Source organism: Barbus barbus (genome assembly GCF_936440315.1).
Source record: "Barbus barbus genome assembly, chromosome: 48".
NCBI classification, from domain to species: Eukaryota; Metazoa; Chordata; class Actinopteri; order Cypriniformes; family Cyprinidae; genus Barbus; species Barbus barbus.
This window is the reverse complement of record NC_136726.1, coordinates 24,262,070-24,287,113: the sequence shown is the minus strand read 5'-3', so window position 1 is coordinate 24,287,113 and position 25,044 is coordinate 24,262,070. Positions and strand designations below refer to the sequence as shown.

Here is a 25,044-nt window from a genome sequence, read left to right as displayed (position 1 = left end):
AATGTGTGTGTGTGTGTGTTCAGACTCCTGCAGGCCAGAAGGGCTCGTGATCAGTATCGTTCTGACATGAGGGATCTGCAGCAGCAGCTGTCTGACATCCATGATGAGTTAGACAGCGCTAAGAGCTGCAAGACCGGAGAGAGAGACAGACTGCTGCAGGTACGACTTCTGACCCCTCTATGACCCCTCTGACGGGTTGCATTCTTCATGAATGATTCGTGTGAGGTGATTCGTCTCAGGATCTGTGTGAGTTGCGCGGGGAGTTCGAGGCTCTGCAGCGGGTGCAGGAGGAGCAGGAGGAGGCGCTACACTGGCGGGACAGGGAGCTGACGGCCCTGCAGGGGGCCCTAGAGGAGGAGATCTCCGCTCACACCAGAGACGTGGAGGCGCTGCAGGAGGAGCACCAGCAAGAGAGCCACAGACTCCGGGAAGCCACGCAGGAGGCCAAAGAGGCACGTTTCTATATTGTATTTCATTTTAGTTAACATTTATTTCACTCACAGTCTGTTGTATGTAACGCTGTAGAAATAAAGCTAACTGGACTTTGTCCTCCTCCTCTGCTCCAGAGTGTGGCTCTGCTGGGTCAGAAGGTTCTGGCGGTGGCGGCAGACAAAGGAGCCGGTCAGACGCTGATTTCAGAGCTGAAGCAGACTAAAGCAGATCTCCAGCAGAAGATCAGTGGTCTGGAGGATCAGATCTCCTCCCTTAACCATCTCATCCAACAGAAGCAGGAGCAGGAGAAACTGCTCACTGAGTGTGTGGAGCAGCTGACGGTGAGAATCAGCATGATCCTCTGCTAAACCTGTAGTGTCAACAGTGCCAGTTTCAGTACCGGCGTTTTTCTTGATGATCAGATGGAGAAACAGAATCTGGAGGAGGAGCTGCAGGAGGTCAGGCAGCAGGAGGAGGACATGTGTGGAGCCAACCGAGCCCTGATGAGACACCTGGAGGACACACAGGTAACCTGTCCATCTGTCTGTCTCTGTCTCTGAGCTGAATGATGACATCACTGCTACCTCCAGAGCTGCTTTTTAGATTTATTGAATTCATTCAAGGCTGAAATTATTTGACATTATCAACAACGTCAACAATAAAAGACGTTGACAAATATTTTTGTTGTCATCGTTTGATTTGTTGATTTGCTGTAGTTGTTTGACCCGTGTAGGGCCTGGAATAATGCGGTTTGACAAGTGTGGCGCTGTAGCACAAGACTATAAGTCAGCCCTCATGCAATCCAATAGAAGACACATGACACGAGTTTAGATGTGTAATATGAAAATACATGGTGTGCGCTTTCATCTGAAAAAGAAATAAACACACACAAAAAATGATAGTGGTGAGAAAGCATCTGATTACAGCGATGTGATGTTTACACCAGCTCTTCAATCAGCACTCCAGTAAAGTCACGTCACGTTTACAGTTGTGCTCATAAATTTACATGCCCCTTGCAGAATATGCAAAATGTTAATAATCTGAATCAAATAAAAGGGATCATGGAAACGGCATGTTATTGTTTATTTAATAGTGTCCTGAATAAGCTATTTCACATAACAGATGTTTATATATTCTCCACAAGACAAAATTATAAATAAAAATAAAAATGACCCCATTCAAAAATTTACATACCCTTGAATCTTAATACTGTGTGTCATTTCCTGGATGATCCACAACTTTTTTTTTGTGTTGTGATAGTTGTTCATGAGTCCCTTGTTGGTCCTGAGCAGTTCTTCAGAAAAATCCTCCTGCACATTCTTTGGTTTTCCAAAATTTTCTGCATATTTGAACCCTTTCCAACAGTGACTGTATGATTTTGAGATCCATCTTTTCAGATGGAGGACAATTGGGGGACTCATACATAGCTATTATATAAGGTGAAAACATTTACTGATGCTCAAGTAGGCAACACAATGCATTAAAGGGTTAGTTCACCCAAAAATTAAAATTAGCTCATATTTTACTCACCCTTCTTTCAGATGAAACCAATCAGGTTATATTAAAAATTATCCTGGCTCTTCCAAGCGTTAGAATGGGAGAAGACGGGTGTTTTTGTTCAACAGTCCAAAAGTAGTCAAATAAAGTGTAATAAAACGTGCCTCACATGGATCTGGGGGGTGAATAAAGGCCTCATGTAGCAAATCGATGCTTTTTTGTAAGAAAAATATCCATATTTAAAATGTTATAAACACCTTTTTCTCACTTCTGCTAACTGTCGTAGGCAGATGACGTAGGACGTATGCATAGTGCACGCGCCATTGATTAGTGGCGAACGCATAAGATAGAGAACAAAACAAAACCCCGGTTAGAAACGCAAAAAGAGGATTTGTAAAGAAAAATGTTGGAGGATTTCGATATAAGCCAAGAAGAGACTAGTTTTCCTTTGCTAAAGTAAGGAAATTTTCCTTCATTTGACTACTTTTGGACTGTTGAACAAAAACACCCACCTAGATTCAAGATTCAAGATTTTTATTCGTCACATACACAATTATACAGAGTATAACCAGCAGTGAAATGTAGGTCAGGTCCGCTCCAAGGACAGTGCAATTGTATAGACAAATATTAAGAAAAAGAAAAGTAGAAAAAAATAAAAAGAATAAAATAAAAGATAAAAAAATATAAATGTGCAGGTCAGTATGTTGTTGACTTAAATAGTAATATAAGAGGAATGTGCAAAAAATGTGTACAGGGTATTTAAATAGCAGCATATGAGGTAGAACAAATTATGAATAGCTTATTGATATGGTGATATTTACATGGAGTCAAGTGATGTTATGACACAGAGTTAGAGTTTAGGAGCCTGATGGCCTGGGGGAAGAAGCTCCTCCTAAGTCTCTCAGTTTTTGTCATCAGGCTACGGAAGCGCTTACCAGATGGAAGCAAAGTGAATAGATGGTTACCAGGGTGATTAGAGTCCTTGATGATTTTAACAACTCTACTTTTGCAGCGTTTGAGGTAGATGTCCTGCAGAGAGGGGAGAGCAGACCCTGAGATGCGCTCAGCTAAGCGCACAACTCTCTGTAGTGCTTTGCAGTCCTGATTGGAGCTGTTTCCCTACCACACTGAGATGCACTGAGTCAATACACTTTCTATGGTCCCTGAATAGAAAGTTTTCAGGATTGCTGGTGAGACCCTGAGTTTCCTCAGCTGTCGCAGATGGTACAGTCTTTGCCTGGCTTTCTTAACCTGTGTTTGGATGTGTGTAGTCCAAGTCAGGTTCTCGGAGATGTTTACACCGAGGTACTTGAAGCTGCTCATCCTCTCCACAGGGGTCCCACTGATCATAAGAGGAGTGTAGGGCTGCTGCAGTCTCTTCCTAAAGTCCATGATCAGCTCTTTAGTTTTGCTCACATTCAGAGAGAGACAGTTGTCCTGGCACCATGATGTGAGTCTCTCTACCTCATCCAAGTATGCGGTCTCATCGTTGTTGGAGATGAGGCCCAGAACCACAGTATCATCAGCGAATTTGATAATAGATGTGGAGCTGTGAGAGGACACGCAATCATGCGTGTAGAGAGAGTAGAGCAGGGGACTCAGGACACAGCCCTGTGGGGCTCCTACGTTCAGGGTGATGGAGTTTGAGGTGAACTGGCCAACTTTCACCACTTGAGGTCTGCCGGTGAGGAAGTCTTGAATCCAGTCACAGAGTGAGGAGTTTAGGCCGAGGTCTGTGAGTTTAGAAGCCAGCTTGATGGGGACTATAGTGTTGAAAGCTGAGCTATAGTCAATGAATAGCAGCCTTACATAATTCCCATTGTTGCTGTCCAAGTGTGTGAGGGAAGAGTGGAGGACGTGAGAGATGGCATCGTCCGTAGATCTATTTGGGCGATAGGCAAACTGAAGAGGGTCCAAAGTATCAGGGATGGAGGAGCAGATGTGGCTCTTTACAAGTCTCTCAAAAACCTTCATGACTATAGATGTGAGGGCAACTGGGCGATAGTCATTCAGGCAAGAGGGTTTATTGTTCTTAGGCACAGGGATTATTACGGATTTTTGAATGAGGTGGGAACCACGGAGGTAGCAAGGGACTCATTAAAGATAGACGTGAACAAACCAGCAAGCTGATCAGCGCAGGACCTCAGAACACGGCCGGTTATCCCATCAGGTCCGGCTGCTTTCCTGACGTTCACTCTCTTTAGCGCCCTCCGAACCTCATCCTCCGACACGGTGATTACAGGATCATCGCTGCTCTGCCTGCTGCTTCCTGACGCGCTGGACGGTAGAGACGTGCCGCCGCCGTTGCCATCGAAGCGGCCGTAGAAGGTGTTTAACTCATCGGCCAGCAACGGATCTGCTCTCACCTCCGCGGAGGATTCGTTTCCGAAGGCACAGATGGTCCTCAGTCCCTGCCACATCCGTCGAGAGACATTGAGCTGGAAATGAGACTCAATTCTCTCTCTGTATCTGTGTTTAGCGGCTCTTACTGCGCGTCGGAGAGCATAGCATGATGCTTTGTACTCGCTCATATTCCCGGTCAGAAGAGCTTCATTGTAAGCGGCAGTGCGTGTGTTAACCGCAGCACGGATTGTTCTGTCCACCCACGGTTTCTGATTGGAGAATGTCCTTATCGTTATTGTTTCTGTAGCTTGCTTGGTTAGCGTGTTTACAAAGCTTAATGCTACATCCGTGAACTCGCTGACGTCAGAAGAACTCGCCCGGAACATGTCCCAGTCGACGTCATCAAGAGCCGCCTGCAGCATAGCCTCTGAGTGGGAGGACCAGCGCGTCACTACTCTCTGCACCGGAGGTTCCTGAACGAGCCTTTGTTTATATTCCGGTGTGAGGAAAATGGCGGCATGGTCCGATTTGCCAAAAGCCAGTAGTGAGTGGGCTTTGTAGGCATTCTTGAAGCAATGATCCAGTGTGTTTGGTTCTCTAGTTGGACAGGATACATGTTGGTGAAAGTTCGGCATGACCCGTCCGAGGTTAGCTTTGTTAAAGTCCCCCGCGATGATAAAGGCAGCGTCAGGATGTTTGTTAAAGTAGCCGCTGAGCACATTGTGAAGCTTAGACAAAGCCAAGCCGGTGTCTGCCTGTGGTGGAATGTACACAGCAGTAACAATGATCCATGAAAACTCCCGGGACAGATAAAATGGGCGGCAAATAATGGAAAGATGTTCCAGATGAGGCGAGCAGGAACGCGACAGAATGGAGATATTCCTGGGATCACACCATTTCTTGTTGATCATGAAACATACTCCTCCACCCCTGGATTTACCGGCCTCTGCTGTTCTGTCCATCCGTAAAACAGAAAAGTTATCACTTGGCATTACAGCAGTGTCCGGGACCAAGGACGAAAGCCACATTTCTGACAAACAAAGGATGTTACAGTCCCTTATGTGCTGTTGGAAACTAATCCTGGCTCTAAGATCGTCCATCTTATTCTCCAAGGATTGGACATTTGCGAGCAGAATGCTCGGAAGGGGAGGACTGAGAGCCCTTTTCCTGAGTCTATCTCGAATCCCAGCGTGTTTCCCGCGGTGTTTCTTGATCCTTCACCTCGGGGGTTTATTGTTCATCTCTGCGTTCCGAAGAATCTCCAGAGGCCATGCTGGATTCCTGGATAAAGTGTCCTGGAATAGGTTGGTGTAGCGGTTTTCAAAATGTCCAAAAGTGTTTTTTTGTTATAGGTGATCAGTGCCGACGTGAGATGTGTAAAAAGAGAAAGTAAAACTAAGTAGAAAAGTAGATAAAAACACTATCTTAGCGGAGCGACCCGGACGGCGTCCGAACAAAGCCATCTTATAGCTTGAAAGTGCCAGGATCATTTTTAATATAACCCGATTGGATTCGTCTGAAAGAAGAAAGTCATATACACCTAATATGTTTTGAGGGTGAGTAAAGCATGGGCTAATTTTCATTTTTGGGTTCACTAACCCTTTAAGAGCTGGGGGTGTAAACTTTTTGAATTGGATGATCAGGGTAAATTGTACTTATTTTGTCTTCTGGGAAACATTTAAGTATTTATGTTGCTTCTTAAGTGCAGTACCAAATTAAAAAATATGATCTTTAAACAAAATAAGAAAAATTTACAGATCATCCTGTTCAAAAGTTTACACCCCCTGGCTCTTAATCCATTGTGATGCCTTCTTGAGCATCAGTAAATATTTCCAGCTTTTGTAATAGTTGTGTATGAGTCCCTCAGTTGTCCTCAGTGTGAAAAGATGGATCTCAAAATCATACAGTCACTGTTGGAAAGGGTTCAAATATGCACAAGATGCTAGAAAACCAAAGAATGTGCAGGAGCTGTGGGGTTTTTCTGAAGAACAGCAGGCAGTTGAACTGCTCAGAACCAACAAGGGACTCATAAACAACTATCACAACACAGAAAAAGAGTCGTGGATAATCCAGGAAACAACTTATTAAGATTATTAAGATTCAAAGGTATATAAATTTTTGAACGGGGTCATTTTTTATGAATTCAGTTATTATTTTGTTTTGTGGAGTAAACATCTGTTATGTGAAATAGCTTATTCAGGACAGTACTAAATAAAAATAACATGGAATTTTCACGATCCCTCTTTGTTAAAATTATTAATATATTTGCATATTCTGCAAGGGGTATGTAATCCTATGAGCACAACTGTATTTATATAGCACATTATATAATAGATAGCTTAAATCAAGCAATTGTATCAATCTTGGAATTAAAGTAGTTCATAAAGTCATTACTGCTGTGCTGTTGGGAAATGTCAACACCTGTCGATGCTTTATTTTTCGTTAATTTAGCCACTGTATTGAATAAAAAATTTAGTTATGTTTGTTTTCTTCTAAAAGAGATGAAAAGTAATCAGATTTAGCAGTTTTTAATACTTTTCTGTAGGATAAGGTACTTTCCTGCCATGCAATACGTAATACCTCTAGTTTTGTTTTCCTCCAGCTGCACTCCATTTTCCGGGTTGCAGAAATTTTATTAAACTGAACAGAATCAATAATGAACTTCCTTTAGCTGAAATATTGACTGTTTACTCTTGTCTACCTTCTAGAGCTGCTTTACAGCAGAATTGAATTTTGTTTGCATTATTTACACTATTTTTAAAGTGCTGTAGAAATCCAGTTGACTGTCTGGTCTGTGTCTCAGAGTGAGCTGAGCAGGTTGACTCGAGCTCATCGTGAGCTGAATGAGCGGTTTGAGGAGGAGCGTCGTCAGATGGAGCAGCTGCAGAGGAGACGCAGTGAGTTAGAAGAGGAGAGGAGGAGCCAGGACCGAGTGCTAGAGCGGCTGCAGGAGGAGGTGAGAGGAGACCCATGACTTACGTCTGATAGAGGAGTCGCTCTGATCTCACTCATTCTGTGTGTGTGTGTGTCTCTCTTTGTGTGTGTCTGTGTGTGTATCTGTGTTTGTGTGCATGTGTGTGTGTGTGTGTGTCTGTGTGTGTGTCTGTGTTTGTGTGCATGTGTGTGTGTGTGTGTTTGTGTGTGTGCAGATGAGCACGGTGGTGACGGTGTCAGAGCAGGAGACGCAGAGGCTGCAGGAGGAGGTGGACGTGCTTAGAGATCAGAGCCAGAGAGAACTGGACACACTACACACACAAATACACAACACACACACACAACTACAGACACACACAAATGCCGCACAGGAATACCAGAGAGAGGTATATACACACACACACACACACACACACCCTCTGGCTCTGTTTGGTGTTCCTGTCATCATATTTTGTGTGTGTGTGTGTGTTCAGCGGTGTGTGTTGGAGGAGAAACTCTGTCGCTGTGAGTTTGATCTGAACGAGGCAGAGCTGAAATCTCAGCAGCTGCAGAAGAGAATAAAAGAGCTGGAGGAAAAACAACACACACATGACGACAGACACAACAAACTCATGGAGGTACACACACACACACTACACTACACACACAAATACACTGTCACATGTAAACACACACTCACACACGATGACAGACACATTTAACACACATACACACACACACACTCTCTCACACACAATATTTACTTTAACTCCAGTTGTTTTTAGAAGATCATGTGTTTGAAGCATGTGTGTGTGTGTGTGTTTGTGTGTCCAGGTGCGAGTGTGTGAGCTGGAGCGGAGTGTGTCAGAGGAGCGCAGCAGCTCAGACGCGCTCATGAAGAGACTGGAACGAGGACGAGAGCAGGTCTCTCTCACACACACACACACACACGTTTGTTTCTGTGAATTGTGGGGAATTTCCATAGACTTATTACTTTTATACTAACCAAACAATATTTTCTATCCCCTAAACCTACCCCTTACAGAAAACCTGTTTGCATTCTTACACTTTCAGATAGACATCATTCACTATTTTTAATAATTTTGTTCCCTCGTGGGGACCACAGTCCAGTCAAATCAAGTCAGCTTTATTTCTATAGCACTTTATACAATATAGGTTGTCAAAGCAGCTTTACAGTATTAAACAAGAAAATAGTTTGTCAATAATGCAAGAGGACAATGACAAAGAGTTATTTTTCCAGTTAAAGTCAATTCACTGATGATTCAGTGCCGATCCCTAGATTCCCTATAATGTCAAGAATTTCAGGTCTTACTATCCTTGGTACATTTGGTCCTCACAGTGTAGGATAAACAAGAACACACATGTTAAACCACATAAACACATGTTTATGTGGTTTATGAGGACACAAATTTGTATAATGACATGGGTATGACAGAGGTATTACAATATGAAGGTGGTTTATGAGGACACTGCCTATGTCCCCGTAATTCAAAAGGCTTAAAAAATCTAAAAATGCACAAATTTTCCTGTGAGGGCATAGGCAGTGACCTCATAAACCACCTTCATATTGTAATACCTCTGTCCTACCCATGTCATTATACACATTTGTGTCCTCATAAACCACATAAACACACACACACACACTCACACTCACACTTACATGAATCATGACAAGCGCAGTTATGATACATGAATACCGTAGAGAGAGTGTGATGAATGCTGAATCCATGAAAACCAGTGTGTTCATATGTGCGTGTGTTATATATATGTGTGTGTGTGTGTGTGTGAGAGAGAGAGTGAGTGAGTGAGTGTGTGTGTGCGTATATGTGTGTGTGTCAGATGGAGCAGGTTTGTGTTATGTGTGTGTGTTATATGTGTGTGTGTCAGATGGAGCAGATGTGTGTTATGTGTGTGTGTTTGTGTGTCAGATGGAGCAGTTGTGTGTGTGTGTGTGTGTTATGTGTGTGTGTTATGCGTATGTGTGTGTTATGTGTGTGTGTTATAAGTGTGTGTGTGTGTGTGTGTCAGATGGAGCAGTTGTGTTTGTGTGTGTGTGTATGTGTGTGTTATGTGTATGTGTGTGTTATAAGTGTGTGTGTGTGTGTGTGTGTGTGTGTGTCAGATAGAACAGGTGAGAGCGGAGCTGCTGCAGGAACGAGCTGCTCGACACGAGCTGGAATGTGACAAGATCCGTCTGGAGCGACAGGTGAATGACTTCACTCACATATATGAATATAAATGTCATTTAATATACCCCCCATTAATGGTTATTTTGGTATCTTCCTTTTCTACTGAGCAATTGATTATATCTACACCTGTGATCAGTTTTGTATCTGACACACTCTGAAGAATGCTGGGTGGCCGAAATGCATCAGTGTGCAGTGTTTCAGCAATTTTTTTATGTTTCTTGAGTGAGCCATGTTTGAATAAAGGCTTTTTAACATTTTGGAACCAGAAGAAGTGCCTTGGATCCGTTTTTTCTATAGATATATTTTTGAACCCAACCAAAGAGCACCTTCTGGCATCATTAAACGGAGGTCCTTTCAGCAAGTAGTGGTCCAAGATCTTTTCCTTGAGTCATTTAATATACATTTACATTTAGTCATTTAGCAGACGCTTTTATCCAAAGTGACTTACAAATGAGGACAATGGAAGCAATCAAAATCAACAAAAGAGCAATAATATGCAAGTGCTTTACCAAGTCTCAGTTAGCTTAAAGGTGTCATCGGATGCTACGTGCACTTTTACAAGTTGTTTGAACTGAAATGTTTTGGCAGTGTGTGTACACAACCACCCTATAATGATAGAAATCCACCCAGTGTTTTTTTTTTTTTTAATCTCTTTAAATTATTTCCCCTTTCTCATATCTAGCCGATCTCAGATGAGAAGTCTGACAGGCCCCTCCCACAATCTTTTGATTGACAGTAGCTTTTCAGTACAGACTGGACTGGCGTCTTACCTTAGACCCGCCCTAAGTGAGCTGTCATCAGTCCTCCATTGTTTCCACGCCGGAGCAGGAGTAGACCAGAATGTCTCAGATTAAGTGATTGAGGTGTTCTGTTGTTGGATGTAATAATGAATAAAGCAGTCGTCATTTACTCCTGACATCTGAGCCACTGAAAACATTTCATTTGTTTCTGAAGGGAATGTACCCCCGATCTATCTAAATGCGTCTGTTCGCGTTAATCATTTGTGATCCAGCTTCACTTACAAAAGAAGTGAGTATAAGGGTTTTTAATAAATCTTTGCAAATCGCCTTTACTTATAATGTACTAATTAACAAGTTTCACGAGGAATCTTCACACTACACGACTTTACACGTCGGCAGATCGCTGTGCTGTTCAGACTACATGACTTGATTGTCTGTCTTTAAGTCGTCGTGGTGTTCACACTACGTGACTATGTAAATGATCCGCAACCAAGGGTTACACACTACACGAGCTGACAACAACTCTGTCACCCAACGACTCTATTCAGTCCCTAAACCACGTCACACACGAGAATTGGAACGGTAGTGAAGGGCAAATGAAGCCTCGTGATGCACTGAGGCTTTCCTCTGACTGTTTTCGGGATAAGATTCAAAGCTTCGAGTGTGTCAAAAACAGCACCATCTGGTGGTTAATAAAAAAATATAGCAGCCAAAAGCTCGTGAAAGAGAGTGAAAGACGCCCTGTATTACGAAACATCTTCCACACATTCTATAGATCGATGCAAGTTTTATGTGCAAAAATAAAAGCCTAACTTTTCTTTAAGCCAAGTTGCTGTTGTTGCTTTTCTTCCGGTGACCTCAACCCATGCCTTGCTCTTTCATTGGCTGTAGCTCGTCACGATACCTGACACCACATGATGTCGAGACCGGTCCAGATATATGGCATGCTAGATATTTGTTTGGCATCTGCGACGCGTCAGCGAGCCTCTTTGATGCATCGCTGTGTGATTCACACATAAAGACTGCGGACCGCCGATCAGCCACTGATTTTCCCCGATTACAGCCCGACCTGTCGGCGAGCTCGTTAACTTGCAAATCGGGCTTAAATCAAGCTTAAAATCCTGTAGTGTGAACTAGTCTTAAAGTAAACAGTCCCTCAGAGAACGGCTTGGAAGAGAGGGCGGAGTCAGCAGAGCTCATTTGCATTTAAAGGAAAATGCTACAAAATAGCTTGCTCTGAAAAGAGCTGTTTTTGACAGGGTAAAAAGGGTTTTTGTTTTACACTACCATTGAGACAGATCTAGAAGTGTTAAGGCTTTTCTGTAACAGGGTTTCCGCGGGTCTTAAAAAAGTCTTAAAAAGTCTAAATTGTACAAGAAAGTCTTAATTATGATTTCAAGAGGTCTTAAATTTGGGGATGGAAAGACCAGAATTGCGATATGGCTGAATTAAAGTTCAAAAGGCTATGATTTCTTAAAATAAACATGAGCGCTGCACGTTCAAAGTCTGTTGCTGCGCTGCTTTGTCAAGTCAAGTCAAGTCAAGTCTGCTTTATTGTCAATTCTTCCACATGTACAGCACATACATACAGAGAATTGAAATTGCGTTACCCTCAGACCCTTGGTGTAAACAGTTAACATTAAACACGTTCAAATACAGATAATACGGTTTAAACATATGTACATACAACTCTATATCTATACAAGTAAGGACATTGTAGAAAAAAAATAAAGAAATAGATAAAGTGGCATAAGGCGCATGGCAGATAGTGCAAACCAGTTAAATAAAAACAAAACTAAAAAAACAAAACTGTGCAGATATATTTGTAGTGCAAAAAGAGCTTATCAATCTGAGAACATTGTAGAAAAATGAAAAAGATAGATAAAGTGACATAAGGCACATGGCAGAATAGATGGAGTGCAAACCAGTTAAATAAACCAAAACTGTGCAGATATGTGTGTAGTGCAAAAAGAGCTTGTCAGTCTGTTAAATTGACAGGAGAACAGTCTTTTTATGAGACTATCCGAGGAGGTAGTTTGCAGTCAATGCTGGATGAGGTAGTGATCAGTCCAATGCTGCACAAGTGAGAGGTGCTGGTCACAGTTTGTAAGTAGGTGGGGGTGGCTGGTCCTGGGGGTGCGGGGAGCCGGGGGGGGGGGGGGGGGGGGTCTCATAGTGTCAGAGTTCAGTGTTGCATGGGGTAAAAAGAGGGGAGGGGGGTCAGGGACGGGAGGGAGTTCAGCTTCCTGACAGCCTGATGTATGAAGCTGTCCTTCAGTCTGCTGGTCCTCGCCTGGAGACTCTGCAGTCTCCTCCCTGATGGCAGCAGACTGGAGAAGCTGTGTGTCACCTGCAATGTGGAGGGCTTTGCGGTCGCTCCACAGTCGCACCGTTGATGGTCAGAGGGGCATGCTGAGTGTGTACTCTCCTGAAGTCAACAACAATCTCCTTCGTCTTCTCCACATTCAGAGAGAAATTGTTGTCACTGCACCACCCGGCCAGGCGGCTCACCTCGCTCCTGTAGTTTGTCTCATCTCTGTTGCTAATGAGACCCACCACAGTTGTGTCATCCGCAAACTTAATGATCAGGTTAGAGTTGTGTGATGGTGTGCAGTCGTGGGTCAGCAGAGTGAAGAGGAGGGGGCTCAGCACACATCCTTGGGGGGCCCCAGTGTTCAGTGTGATGGTGCTGGATGTGTTACTGCCAACCCGTACTGCTTGAGGTCTCCTGGTCAGGAAGTCCAACAGCCAGTTGCACAGAGAGGTGTTGAGCCCCAGCAGGACCAGTTTGTGTGTGAGCTGTTGAGGGATGATTGTGTTGAATGCTGAACTGAAGTCTATGAACAGCATCCTGACATATGAGTCTTTTTTGTCCAGATGTGTGAGGGCTGGGTGGAGGGCAGTGGCGATGGCATCATCGGTCGAGCGGTTGGACCTATATGCAAACTGGAAGGGGTCAAGTGAGGGGGGGAGGACAGACTTGATGTGGTGCATGACTAGCCGTTCAAAGCACTTCATGAGAATAGGAGTGAGTGCTATTGGACGGTAGTCATTGAAACAGGATGGAGATGACTTCTTCGGGACTGGAATGATGGTGGTAGCTTTGAAGCATGTGGGGACAATGGCCTGATTTAGTGAGATGTTGAAGATGTCTGTGAAGACATCAGTGAGTTCCACTGCACAGTCTCTCAGTACACGCCCAGGAATGTTGTCAGGACCCAGAGCTTTGCGTGCATTGATCCTGCTGAGGGATCTCCTCACACTGTCCGGGGACAGCGTCATCACCTGGTCGCCGGGAGGAGGTGGAGTCTTCTGTGCAGTGGTGCTGTTTTGTGCCTCAAAGCGAGCAAAGAAGGCATTCAGCTCGTTCAGCAGGGGGATGGTGCTGTCACAGGTCTGTGGTGGGGGCTTGTAGTCCGTAATGGTCTGTATCCCCAGCCACAAGCTCTGAGAGTCTCTGCTGTCGCTGAAACGATGGGCTATCCTCCTGGAGTACTGTCTCTTGGCCTCTCTGATGCCGCGGGATAGGTTGGCCCTAGCTGTCTTCAGGCCCTCCTCATCTCCAGCTCTAAAGGCAGCGTTCCGAGCCTTCAGCAGTCTGTAGACTTCCCCTGTCATCCACGGCTTCTGGTTGGCCCGGACAGTGATGGACTTTGTGACTGTTACATCATCAATGCACTTGGAGATGTAGGCAGTGACAGTCTCTGAGTACTCTTGGAGGTCTGTAGTGTTGTTGTATGTGGCAGCCTGTTTAAACATATTCCAGTCAGTGGTGTCAAAACAGTCTTGAAGTGCCTCTGACGACCCTTCCGGCCACACTTGAATCTGTTTGTGTATTGGTTTGATGGCTTTGACGAGCGGTCTGTATGCAGGCATTAGCATGACAGTGATGTGGTCTGAGGCTCCGAGGTGGGGGAGGGGGAGGGCCTTGTATGCTCCTCTCTGGGTGGTGTAAACAAAGTCCAGGGTATTTTTTCCCCTTGTTGGAAAGTCTATGTGTTGATGTATTTTTGGGAACACACTCTTTAAGTCTGCGTGGTTGAAATCCCCGGCCAAGATGAGAAAAGCATCTGGGTGGGCTGTCTGCTGCTCACTGGTGTGCTGGTACAGTTCATTTAGCGCCTCTGTAGGAGCCATATATCGGGTTTGATTAGTCTGTTGTGATATTTCTTCTTTCCTTCTATACTGTTGTGTATATGCACGCGCGGTGTGACGTCATTTGTAACTATGGCACCGTAAGTGGGTGTGGTGTGTATATTAGCGCGTGTGTTCACCTGTGGGGCATGGCGGGTTGTTTGGAGCATGGCTGCAGGGTGAGCATGGGGAAAAACTTTCTTTTGACCGTCACTACTGTCAATGACGTTACTACCATCACTATCTGTTACTGTGCGTTCTTTGATGTATCTTCCCTCGACTGAATGCATCTACCAAAGTAAGTGATTGGTGTTTGTTCTTTCTGCTGGTGAAACGGAGTAATAAAAATAACATCAGATGTAATGCTTCAGTGTGACGCGTCTTTAGTATAATCTCCTCGTGTCTTAGCCTGCTGCGGCTTTTGGATTGTTTTTGAGTATATGCCGCTACAGCCTCACTCCTGATGTTGTTGTTGGAGCTGGGAGGGATGTATACAGCAACTAGCAGTATGGCTGAATATTCCCTCGGTAGATAGAACGGCCGGCACGTAATAATCATGAACTCCACCAGGGGTGAGCAGTGTTTGCAGACCACAACAGCGTCGCGACACCATGCATCATCGATGTAAACACAAAGGCCGCCGCCGCAGATCTTACCTCCCTCGACGAGAGCTCTGTCAGCTCGATAGCATGTTAGCTGGTCGAGCTGTATGGCGCAGTCCGGTACGCTGTTGTTAAGCCATGTTTCCGTAAACACAAAAACACAACAGTCTCTTACAGTCCTCTGAGTGGAGCGGAGTAGTCGGATGTAGTCCAGTTTATTGTCCAAAGAGCGTACGTTCGCCAGTACGATGGTGGGGATAGCTGGCTTGTGTGGGTTGGCCGCTAGCCTAGCTCGGATACCTCCGCGCTTACCCCTCTTCTGCTTCCTCTCACGCCGCTTGTAGCGCCTCTGCTGTGGGCGAGATGCAGTAGTGGGGGTCGGTGATGGAGTAGGCTTTCGGAACATACCGAGGTCCCGCAGCTCTTCGGCGTGTGCTGAGTTTAACTCAAAAAATGTGATTCTGCCGACATCGAGCAGAAACTCACGACTGTATGCGCGCTTACAGACAGGTAGACGAGACGAAGATGTGCAAAAACATTGCGACTAACAAGACAAAAAACACGAAAACACCGTTCTGTCGGGAGAGAGAGAAGCCGCTGCGATTGTGCGCGCCGCCATTTTAGAAAAAAAAAAAGAAGTTTGTGTACAGCATTACCAGGGAAACAGTTATATATTTCAATAAAACTGTTGTTTTGTTCAGAGTTCAGACAAATGCAAAAATCTACCCATGTTTTTACCCTGCACACACGTAGAGCTTTAAATGTGAACTGGTGGATCAATAAGAAGACAATGCATTCTAAAAATCGAAACAGTATAGGGGTGTGCGATATGCATGGTCTGCGATAATATCGTAATTGTTGTTTTAAGTCAAGTCAAGTCAAGTTGAGCTTTATTGTCATTCCGCTACATGTGGGGACATACAGTGGAACAAAATGTCGTGCCACGCAGGACCACGGTGCTACATAAATACAGACATACAACAATGAGGAAAAAAAAACAAAAAAAAACACTATAAACCTATACACAACTAATCTACTGACAGATTTAACTCCATGTTTCAGGAGGTAGGGGTTTGCATGGGGTTTCAGAGGGGGGCGGGGTGGTTTGAGTTCCGGGCTCTCACAGCCTGGGGGAAAAAGCTGTTGAGCAGTCTGGCGGAGCGGGCTCTGATGCTCCGGTACCGTCTTCCTGATGGTAGGAGCTGGAAGAGACTGTGGGAGGGATGGGTGGAGTCCTTCACGATGCTGTTGGTTTTGCTGGAGCATCGTGTAAGGAAAATGTCCAGGATGGAGGGGAGAGGGGCACCGATGATCTTTGCAGCTGTGTTCACTGTCCGCTGGAGGGTCTTGCGGTCAGCAGCACTGCAGTTCCCGTACCAGACAGTGATGCAGCTGGTCAGCACACTCTCAATGGTGCCTCTGTAGAATGTGGTGAGGATGGGTGGAGGGAGACTTGCTCTTTTCAGCCGGCGGAGAAAGTGTAGGCGCTGTTGTGCCTTTTTGGAGAGTGACATGGTGTTGGTGGTCCAGGTGAGATCCTCTGTGATGTGCACCCCCAGGAATTTAGTGCTGCTGACTCTCTCCACATTCGAGCTGTCGATGGTCAGTGGGGGGTGGTCAACAGAGTTTTTTCTGAAGTCCATCACAACCTCCTTTGTCTTCTCCACATTGAGGGGCAGATTGTTGGTGCCACACCATTCAGCCAGCTGTGCCACTTCCTCTCTGCAGTGCGTTTCATTGTTGTTGCTGATGAGACCTACCACTGTGTTATCAGCAAACTTGATGATGTGGTTGGAGCTGAACTTGGCAGTGCAGTCGTGGGTCAGCAGTGTGAAGAGCAGCGGGCTGAGCACACAGCCTTGTGGGGCCCCTGTGCTTAGTGTGGTAGTGCTCGAGGTGTTGTGGCCGACACGGACTGACTGAGGTCTTCCGGTTAGAAAGTCCAGGATCCAATTACACAGGGAATTGTTAAGGCCCAGCAGGCTTAATTTATTTATGAGCTGTTGTGGGATTATTGTGTTGAATGCCGAGCTGAAGTCAATGAACAGCATTCTAATATAGGAGTCTTTATTTTCTAGGTGGGTAAGAGCCAGGTGGAGGGTGGAGGAAATTGCATCGTCCGTAGAGCGGTTTGGACGGTATGCAAACTGGAGCGGGTCGAGTGTGTTGTGGAGGCTGGTTTTGATGTTGTGCATGACTAGCCTCTCAAAGCACTTCATCATGATTGGAGTCAGTGCTATGGGACGGTAGTCATTGAGACAGGACACAGGTGATTTCTTTGGTACCGGTATGATTGTTGTGGACTTGAGACATGTTGTTTTGTTTCAATTTTGATCAATAGAGCTTACAGCTCAGGAAAGTCAAAAATCAGTATCTCAAAATATTAGAATATCAGAATCAGAATCAGAATCAGAATGATTCTGATATTCTAATATTTTGAGATACTGATTTTTGACTTTCCTGAGCTGTAAGCTCTAATGATCAAAATGGAAACATATATTTCCTAAGATCAATCAAAAAAAGGATTTGCCAAACAGAAAAGTTCAAGTTCTTTAAAGTATGTTTATTTCTGCACTCAATACTTGGCCGGGGCTCCTTTAGCACAAACTCCAGCATCAGTGACGAATGGCATGGAAGCGATCAGCCTGTGGCACTGCTGAGGCACTATTGAGCCTTCAGCTCGTCTGTATTGTTGGATCATCTTTCTCTTGAAAATATCCCATAAATTCCATATGGAGTTCAGGTCAGGTGAGTTGGCGGGCCAATCAAGCACAGTAATATCATGGTCAGCAAACCACTTGGAAGTGTTTTTGGCAGTGTGGGCAGGTGCTAAAGTCCTGCTGGAAAAGCAAATCAGCATCTCCATAAAGCTTGTCAGCAAATGGAAGCATAAAGTGCTCTAAAATCAGCTTTGCTTGACAGTATTCTCAAGCTTACGGTGATCCCTGTTGCTTGTGCACCTTTTCCTACCCAATTTCTTCCTTCCAGTCAACTTTGCATTTAATATGCTTTGATACAGCACTCTGTAAACAGCCACACCTTTCAGTAATGACCCTCTGTGACTTTCCCTCTTTGTGGAGGGTGTCAGGGATTGTCTTCTGGATCATTGCCAAGTCAGCAGTCTTCCCCATTATTGTGGTTTCAAAGAACAAGAGAGACCCTGAATTTATACTGTAGGGATGGTCATTAATTGAAACTCAAATGTAAATATTCTAATATTTTGAGATACTGATTTTTGACTTTCATGAGCTGTAAGCTCTAATCATCAAAATTAAAACAAAAACACTTTTGAAGTGTTTTACTTTACATGTAATGAAATTAAAATATATGAAAGTTTCACTTTTTGAAATGTTACAAGAAAAAATGAACTTTTTCACCATATTCTAATTTTCTGAGATGCACCTGTAAGTGTTTGTACTGAGAGTGGAGTTGTTTGCTGTCCTGCAGAATAAGGATCTGCGCGGCCGCGTGTCGCAGCTGGAGGGATCTCAGCGTGTCGGGCAGGATGCTGTTGTCTCCAAACTGCAGCTGCACCTGCAGGAGCTGGAGGAGAGGCTGCTGGGAGAGGAGAAGTGAGGAGACACACACAGACTTCTGATTCACTGCGTCTCCTCTGCTCTGACACTCTGTTCTCTGTCTGTGCTCAGAGAGAAGAGCGAGCTGCAGCAGATGAACCGCAGGCTGGAGCGCCGCATGAAGGAACTGACGCTGCATCTGGAAGAGGAGAAGCTCTCGCTGCAGGACCAGAGAGACCAGGTGAGCTTACAGAATCAGTGCTCCTTTCTCCTCCCAGACATAGATAACTGCAAATAATCAGGTCCTTCTTCAGTATTTCAGTCTTGTTTTCCACATTCGTACAGTTTTGTCCAATCGCTTGAACCCATTTCTCAACACTCGGGTCAGTTTTTCAAAACTCCTCACACAGTGAAGCACAGCAGCATCTGTGTGGATAAACTGGATCAAACATCTTTACAAAAAAACACATGAACTGTTTTCACATTCAGACCCAAAACCCACCCAAACTCCTCAAATGAACCTACAGGCTTGTTTACACACTCCTCACAAAGCAATTGTTCAAATGTTCAAATGTAAATAAAACCCGAAGAATATACAAATGTGCTGCATTTCTACAGTAAAACCATAATGAAATATAGAAATATCAAGAAAAGAAATGCTATGTAAATGATTAGATGTGGCTGATCACAGTGTTAGTCTTTCTGCTTCATCACCAGCTGAAGAATGAAGTCAGTCTGAACATGACAGACATTACTGTATTGTTTTATAAACAGAAAGTGTGTTTGTTATGTGACAGTCTTTGCTAGTGTTATGAAGAAAATATATAATTCAAGTTATGAAAGCAAAAAATATCCCTGTGTGGTTTTTATAGTAAGATCTGATATTGTTTTGTAATATCACTGTACACAAGAGTGCTATTTTCCTGAATATTAGCACATCAGTGCAATCACAAACGAGATATTTATTTTATAAAACACTTCTAAAAAACAAGAAGTTCATAGTGAGTGAGTTACATTTTAGACTCAGTATTGTCTCTTTATTTCAGTTTCGTCAGAGCACTGTAGTGTTTCGTTCCTGAGTGAATCTGTTTTTGAACTAATCATTTAAGTCAGTGTTTCCATGATCCATTCATAAAGACAGTAATTTGCATTGTTTCTAAATGAATAAGTCATTTTGAGCAAATCGTTTGAATGCATGATTCAGTGAATCATTTACAGTTTTTTACAATCACTTTGCTACTATTTTCAGAAACTTGATGTCATTTTTCACAACTCTAGACACAAAACGTTATCACTTGTAACACAGGCTGTCTAATGTTCAAAACATTGCATTGTGCATTCACATCTTTAAAGAAATCTTGCACAATCATTGGTTCAAAAAACAAATTTACTATGAAATACCATTGAAACAACTATAGATCACCCACACACAAGCAACCGATAGTTTCACTGTGTCATTGTTCGTATCATCCAAATATTAATTTGTGATGGTCGTCATCAGCATCCAGCTCCATCACCCTCTAAAAATACATTTTGGAAAGATTTAGAGATTACTGTACAATGTAGATGTCAGTCCTTGTCTTGTGTTTCCCCTCCTCCCGTGCCCATATTTGGCCTTCCTGTTCCTGTCCTCGTTTGTCTTCATTAGTTTAATTAGTCCCTAGCCCTGTGTTTGATTAGTCCACACCTGTTCCTTGTTTTCCTAGTGTTTATAAGCCCTGTGTTTCCTAGCCCCTGTGTCCGGTCTTATCGTCAGTAACGTCATTTGATGTTCGTCTCTCCCCAAGCTCCTCGTCTCATTGTGTGTTCAATAAAAGGGTTTATTGATACCTCCACGTCTCCGCGCTCCTTGTATCCCGAGAGGGAACGTGACAGTAGAATTTTTGGAAATGTTTTTACAACAGCCATCTTGAAACTGAACTTACCTGAACATACTCAGTCCTCATTTGCTTCACTCTGTCTGCATTTCTTTCGAAAGGCACACGGTATAGTTGTTTTATAGATACCTGGTGCCTTTTCAGTATGCGTGCAATAGTCGGCAAACTTATGGATCCCACATTGTTGAACATGTCTTCATTGTCCAAGATATGCTGGTGAAATTCTGTAAGGCGAATATCACTTCTGGCCCGAAGCAAATCGACCACAGCCTGCTCTTGCTGTTGCTGCCGCTGTCTTGGTCCATGGCCTTGTCCTCTACCACGTTCCCCCGCACCTCTCAAACGAGGCCCACGACCACCTCTCAGAAGGGGCGCCTCTCCTCTACCACGTTCCCCCGCACCTCTCAAACGAGGCCCGCGACCACCTCTCAGAAGGGGCGCCTCTCCTCTACCACGTTCCCCCGCACCTCTCAAACGAGGCCCACGACCACCTCTCAGAAGGGGCGCCTGTCCTCTACCACGTTCCCCCGCACCTCTCAAACGAGGCCCGCGACCACCTCTCAGAAGGGGCGCCTCTCCTCTACCACGTTCCCCCGCACCTCTCAAACGAGACCCACGACCACCTCTCAGAAGGGGCGCCTGTCCTCTACCACGTTCCCCCGCACCTCTCAAACGAGGCCCGTGACCACCTCTCAGAAGGGGCGCATGTCCTCTACCACGTTCCCCCGCACCTCTCAAACGAGGCCCACGACCACCTCTCAGAAGGGGCGCCTGTCCTCTACCACGTTCCCCCACACCTCTCAAACGAGGCCCACGACCACCTCTCAGAAGGGGTGCCTGTCCTCTACCACGTTCCCCCACACCTCTCAAACGAGGCCCACGACCACCTCTCAGAAGGGACGCCTGTCCTGTACCACGTTCCCCCGCACCTCTCAAACGAGGCCCACGACCACCTCTCAGAAGGGGCGCCTGTCCTCTACCACGTTCCCCCGCACCTCTCAAACGAGGCCCACGACCACCTCTCAGAAGGGGCGCCTGTCCTCTACCACGTTCCCCCGCACCTCTCAAACGAGGCCCACGACCACCTCTCAGAAGGGGTGCCTGTCCCCTGCCATTCCTTTGACCAACACGTCTTCCTCGTCTTCCTCCCACCACTGCTTGACCTCCATTGTGACCTGATCACCTGCTGGCTCCATGTTACGTATCACTATGCTCTTGCAATTGGATCCCAATCAACTCTTTATATACTCATTCCACAATGTGCACTCAGTCATCAGTAACGAGTTGGCAGAATTGGACAAGCGATTACAAGGGCCTGCATCTATACAGTGCAGTACTGTCAATACTGTAAATAGTCTGAAAAGGTGGTACAGTATTTGGGACCATAGACACAGTGTCTGATGAAGCATTATAATAAAATATTAGGCTACATCCATGGATATTGTAGTCTAATTGGTTCATGCTCCACGCTAATTGGTAACAATGAATCTCGTTACAGTATCTTGAAACTTTCATGATTTAAACATGGAAGATTGTTTGTCTGTTTCCATACAACTATGCATTAAGAGTAATGCAACAGTTACTTATCATGTTGAGCAGTTGTATCAATTGATAGTTAGATCATTGTAAGGAAATGAATAGACACTCATTTGAAATGTAATGTGTGAATTGCCTTTTGAAATAGTAGTACTTTGATGTTAAATTGTGTCATACTGAACAGGTGATTTTGGTTACACTTTATTTCGATAGTCCACTTTAGACATTCTACTAACTATAAGTAACTTTGTAACAATGTGTCAACTACATGTCAACTAATTCTCATTCATTTGAAACTACATGTCTACTAACTCTCAGTAGGGTAGGTTTAGGGTTAGTAGAATAAGTTAACATATACTTGCAAAGTTTCTCATAGTCAGTATGTTGTATGCTGTGGACCCATCAAAATAAAGTGTTAGAAGATAATAAGCAGACAGTCTACTAATACTCTAATGACTGCTAGTTGACATGTAGTTGCAAAGTTACTTCCTGTTAGTAGAATGTCTAAAGTGGACTATCAAAATAAAGTGTTACCGTGATTTTTGTTGAATGAACAAATGATCTAAGTTTTATGTGTATTGTATCCAAGCAATTGAGAAAAGGGTTAGAGTTTTGAAAAATGTGCATTTTGATCATTGGTTGTGAGTTTTGTGTCTAGAGTTGTGAAAAATGACATCAAGGTTCTGAAAATAGTAGCAAAGTGATTGTAGAAAACTGTAAGACTGGGACTTGATGCCACCTACTGGCGGTTTAGTGTTATATTGATTTATCCGTGACGGGCTTAAACCAACCAAGAAACCAGCACAAATCCCCCCAAATATTGTGGTATTTATTGTCAATATCTCACACCCCTAGTTTTAATGCATTTCACATGTGAAACTTACTGCTGCGACAAACTCAGTCAGGGTTAGAAGAAATATGTGACGAATTTAGAAAAAGTGACTGAAGTATTGAGAAATGGCTAATAATGATTTAAAAAAATCTGTAAATTATGATACATTCATAGAGATGCTAAACAGCATATAAAGTAATCAAAATTAAGGGAGTTTTTGCTGCAAAAAAGGACAAATATCAGATCAGAAGAGTAGACTTGATTTCCCTTCGAGATAATCTTTTCTGAATTTAAAGCAAATATTCAGTATAAAGCATACACTTATTTAATTTTGATGTATTGATAAATTTGTTTTTCTAAGTTTGCTATTTTGCTTCTCAAGCAAAATTATCTTTATGAATGTTTAGACATTTGTGCTGGAAAACAAGACAAAAGTACTGAGGAAGAACATTGGTATTTGCATTTTATAATTCAGACAAATTTAGCAATATATTGACTTATGACGTCCATAAATATAATCAATTTATTCAATGTAAATATACTAAAACTTTCCAGAATACCATAATTTTACAGTATTTTTGGTATAAAAACCCATGAAGTAGAAATATCAAACACTATTGCAGAAAATTATAGTGAACTATCTAAAAAAGAAAGCATTGTGTCTGTGTTTGTGTGTTTGTGTCTGTGTTTGTGTGTATGTGTTTGTTTGTGTGTTTGTGTGTGTTTGTGCGCATGTGTGTCTGTGTGTGTTTGTATGTGTGTGTGTCTGTGCGTCTGTGTTTGTGCGCGTGCATCTGTGTGTGCGTTGTGTTTGTGTGTGTGTGTGTGTGTGTGTCTGTGCGTCTGTGTTTGTGCGTGTGCATCTGTGTCTGTGTGTGCGTTGTGTGTGTGTGTGCATTGTGTGTGTCTGTGTTTGTGCATGTGTGTCTGTGTGTGTGTTTGTGCGTGTGCATCTGTGTCTGTGTGTGCGTTGTGTGTGTGCATTGTGTGTGTCTGTGTTTGTGCGTGTGTGTCTGTGTGTGTGTGCGTTGGCATCTTTGTCTGTGTGTGTCTGTGTGTGTGCAGCTGTCTCTGCGTCTGAAAGCCCTGAAGCGTCAGCTGGACGAGGCCGAGGAGGAGATCGAGAGGCTGGAGAACAGCAGGAAGAAGCTGCAGAGAGACGTGGAGGAACAGCAAGAGATCAGTGACCAGCTCAAGACCGAGATCTGCAGCCTGCGCAACCACATCAGGTCACACACACACAGTATACATACACACACAGAAACACGCGCACACACACTCTGACCTTTGACCCTTCTGAACATCTGCAGGCGCAACACGAGACCCAATAAAGCTCAGACTCCAGCTGATGAAGATGACGATGATGAAGATGAGACTGACTTGACACTAGACGTGAATTAATTGCTGAACAGTTGGATTATTTTACAGTAGTGAAGCTGCTGGTCACATGACAGTCTCCCTGCAAAGCCCTTGAGAAACTCTGCTCAAGAGCACCGAGGACAAAAGCTGCTTTAAACACAAATGTTGATTTCATTTAGTTCATAGAAGTTAACTGATAAAGAAAATCTATTTATGACAATATTTTTGACAGTATCCTCATTTTACAGCATTTTACACAAGTGCCTAAAACTTCTAACAGTTCTGCAGCTTTACAGCAGGTTTCTTGAAGCGTCTTGGAGACACAGTTCTTCTGGATTTAGTCTCAGTTTGTTCTGTTTCTTCATGTCATTCCAGACAGACTGATGATGATCAGATCAGATCTCAAACATCTCACTGGATTATTATTATTAATGGCTAAATGAATGTTTGGAAATGTAAAGTGACACACTACAGCAAAAGATAGAAATAACTGACTTAACACCATTTTTAGCTGCTGATAATACTAGTGTTATAATCATTTGGGACCACTGTTTATATATAATATTGTATACACACACACACACACACACACACACACACCATCATTACCTTGGTATACATTTAAAAGTTTGGGGCTGATAGAAGTTTCTTTTGCACAATAAGGGTAAATTTATTTAATCATAAATACAGTAAAAACAGTGAAATATTATTGTTATTTAAAACAGCTGTTTTCTATGTGAATATGTGTTAAACTGTAATGTATTTCTGTGATCTGCAGTTGTATTTTCAGCATCATTACTCCAGTCTTCAGTGTCACATGATCTTCAGAAATCATAATAATATACTGATTTACTGATCAACAAACATTTCTGATTATTATCAATGTTGAACACAGTTGTGCTGCTCAATATTGTTGTGGAAACTGTTGTAATACCTAACTTTTGATGTCACATAAAGATTGAGGGACCACAGAGACTAATTCATTTCAGTGAGCCATGTGTATTAAATGCAAGCTGTGAGTCACACATTCACATCAACACGTCCAAACATCAGC

General features: G+C 43.7%; 1 protein-coding gene across 1 annotated transcript in view; it reads left to right on the top strand.

Annotated features, from left to right (window-relative positions):
- LOC306867050 (cingulin-like protein 1) overlaps positions 1 to 24,958 on the top strand; it is a gene marked incomplete at its 5' end in the record, with an annotated part of 32,899 nt that extends 7,941 nt beyond the window's left edge. The window contains 12 exons of the mRNA XM_079412514.1: positions 24 to 159; positions 240 to 452; positions 567 to 773; positions 855 to 959; positions 7,076 to 7,228; positions 7,422 to 7,592; positions 7,680 to 7,823; positions 8,020 to 8,109; positions 9,329 to 9,412; positions 18,319 to 18,443; positions 18,519 to 18,627; positions 23,697 to 24,958. Of these exons, the coding sequence (XP_079268640.1) occupies positions 24 to 159; positions 240 to 452; positions 567 to 773; positions 855 to 959; positions 7,076 to 7,228; positions 7,422 to 7,592; positions 7,680 to 7,823; positions 8,020 to 8,109; positions 9,329 to 9,412; positions 18,319 to 18,443; positions 18,519 to 18,627; positions 23,697 to 23,915 (1,756 nt within the window). The 3' untranslated portion in view covers positions 23,916 to 24,958. The remainder of the gene's footprint in view (positions 1 to 23; positions 160 to 239; positions 453 to 566; positions 774 to 854; positions 960 to 7,075; positions 7,229 to 7,421; positions 7,593 to 7,679; positions 7,824 to 8,019; positions 8,110 to 9,328; positions 9,413 to 18,318; positions 18,444 to 18,518; positions 18,628 to 23,696) is intronic.
- Positions 24,959 to 25,044: the final 86 nt, after the last annotated feature.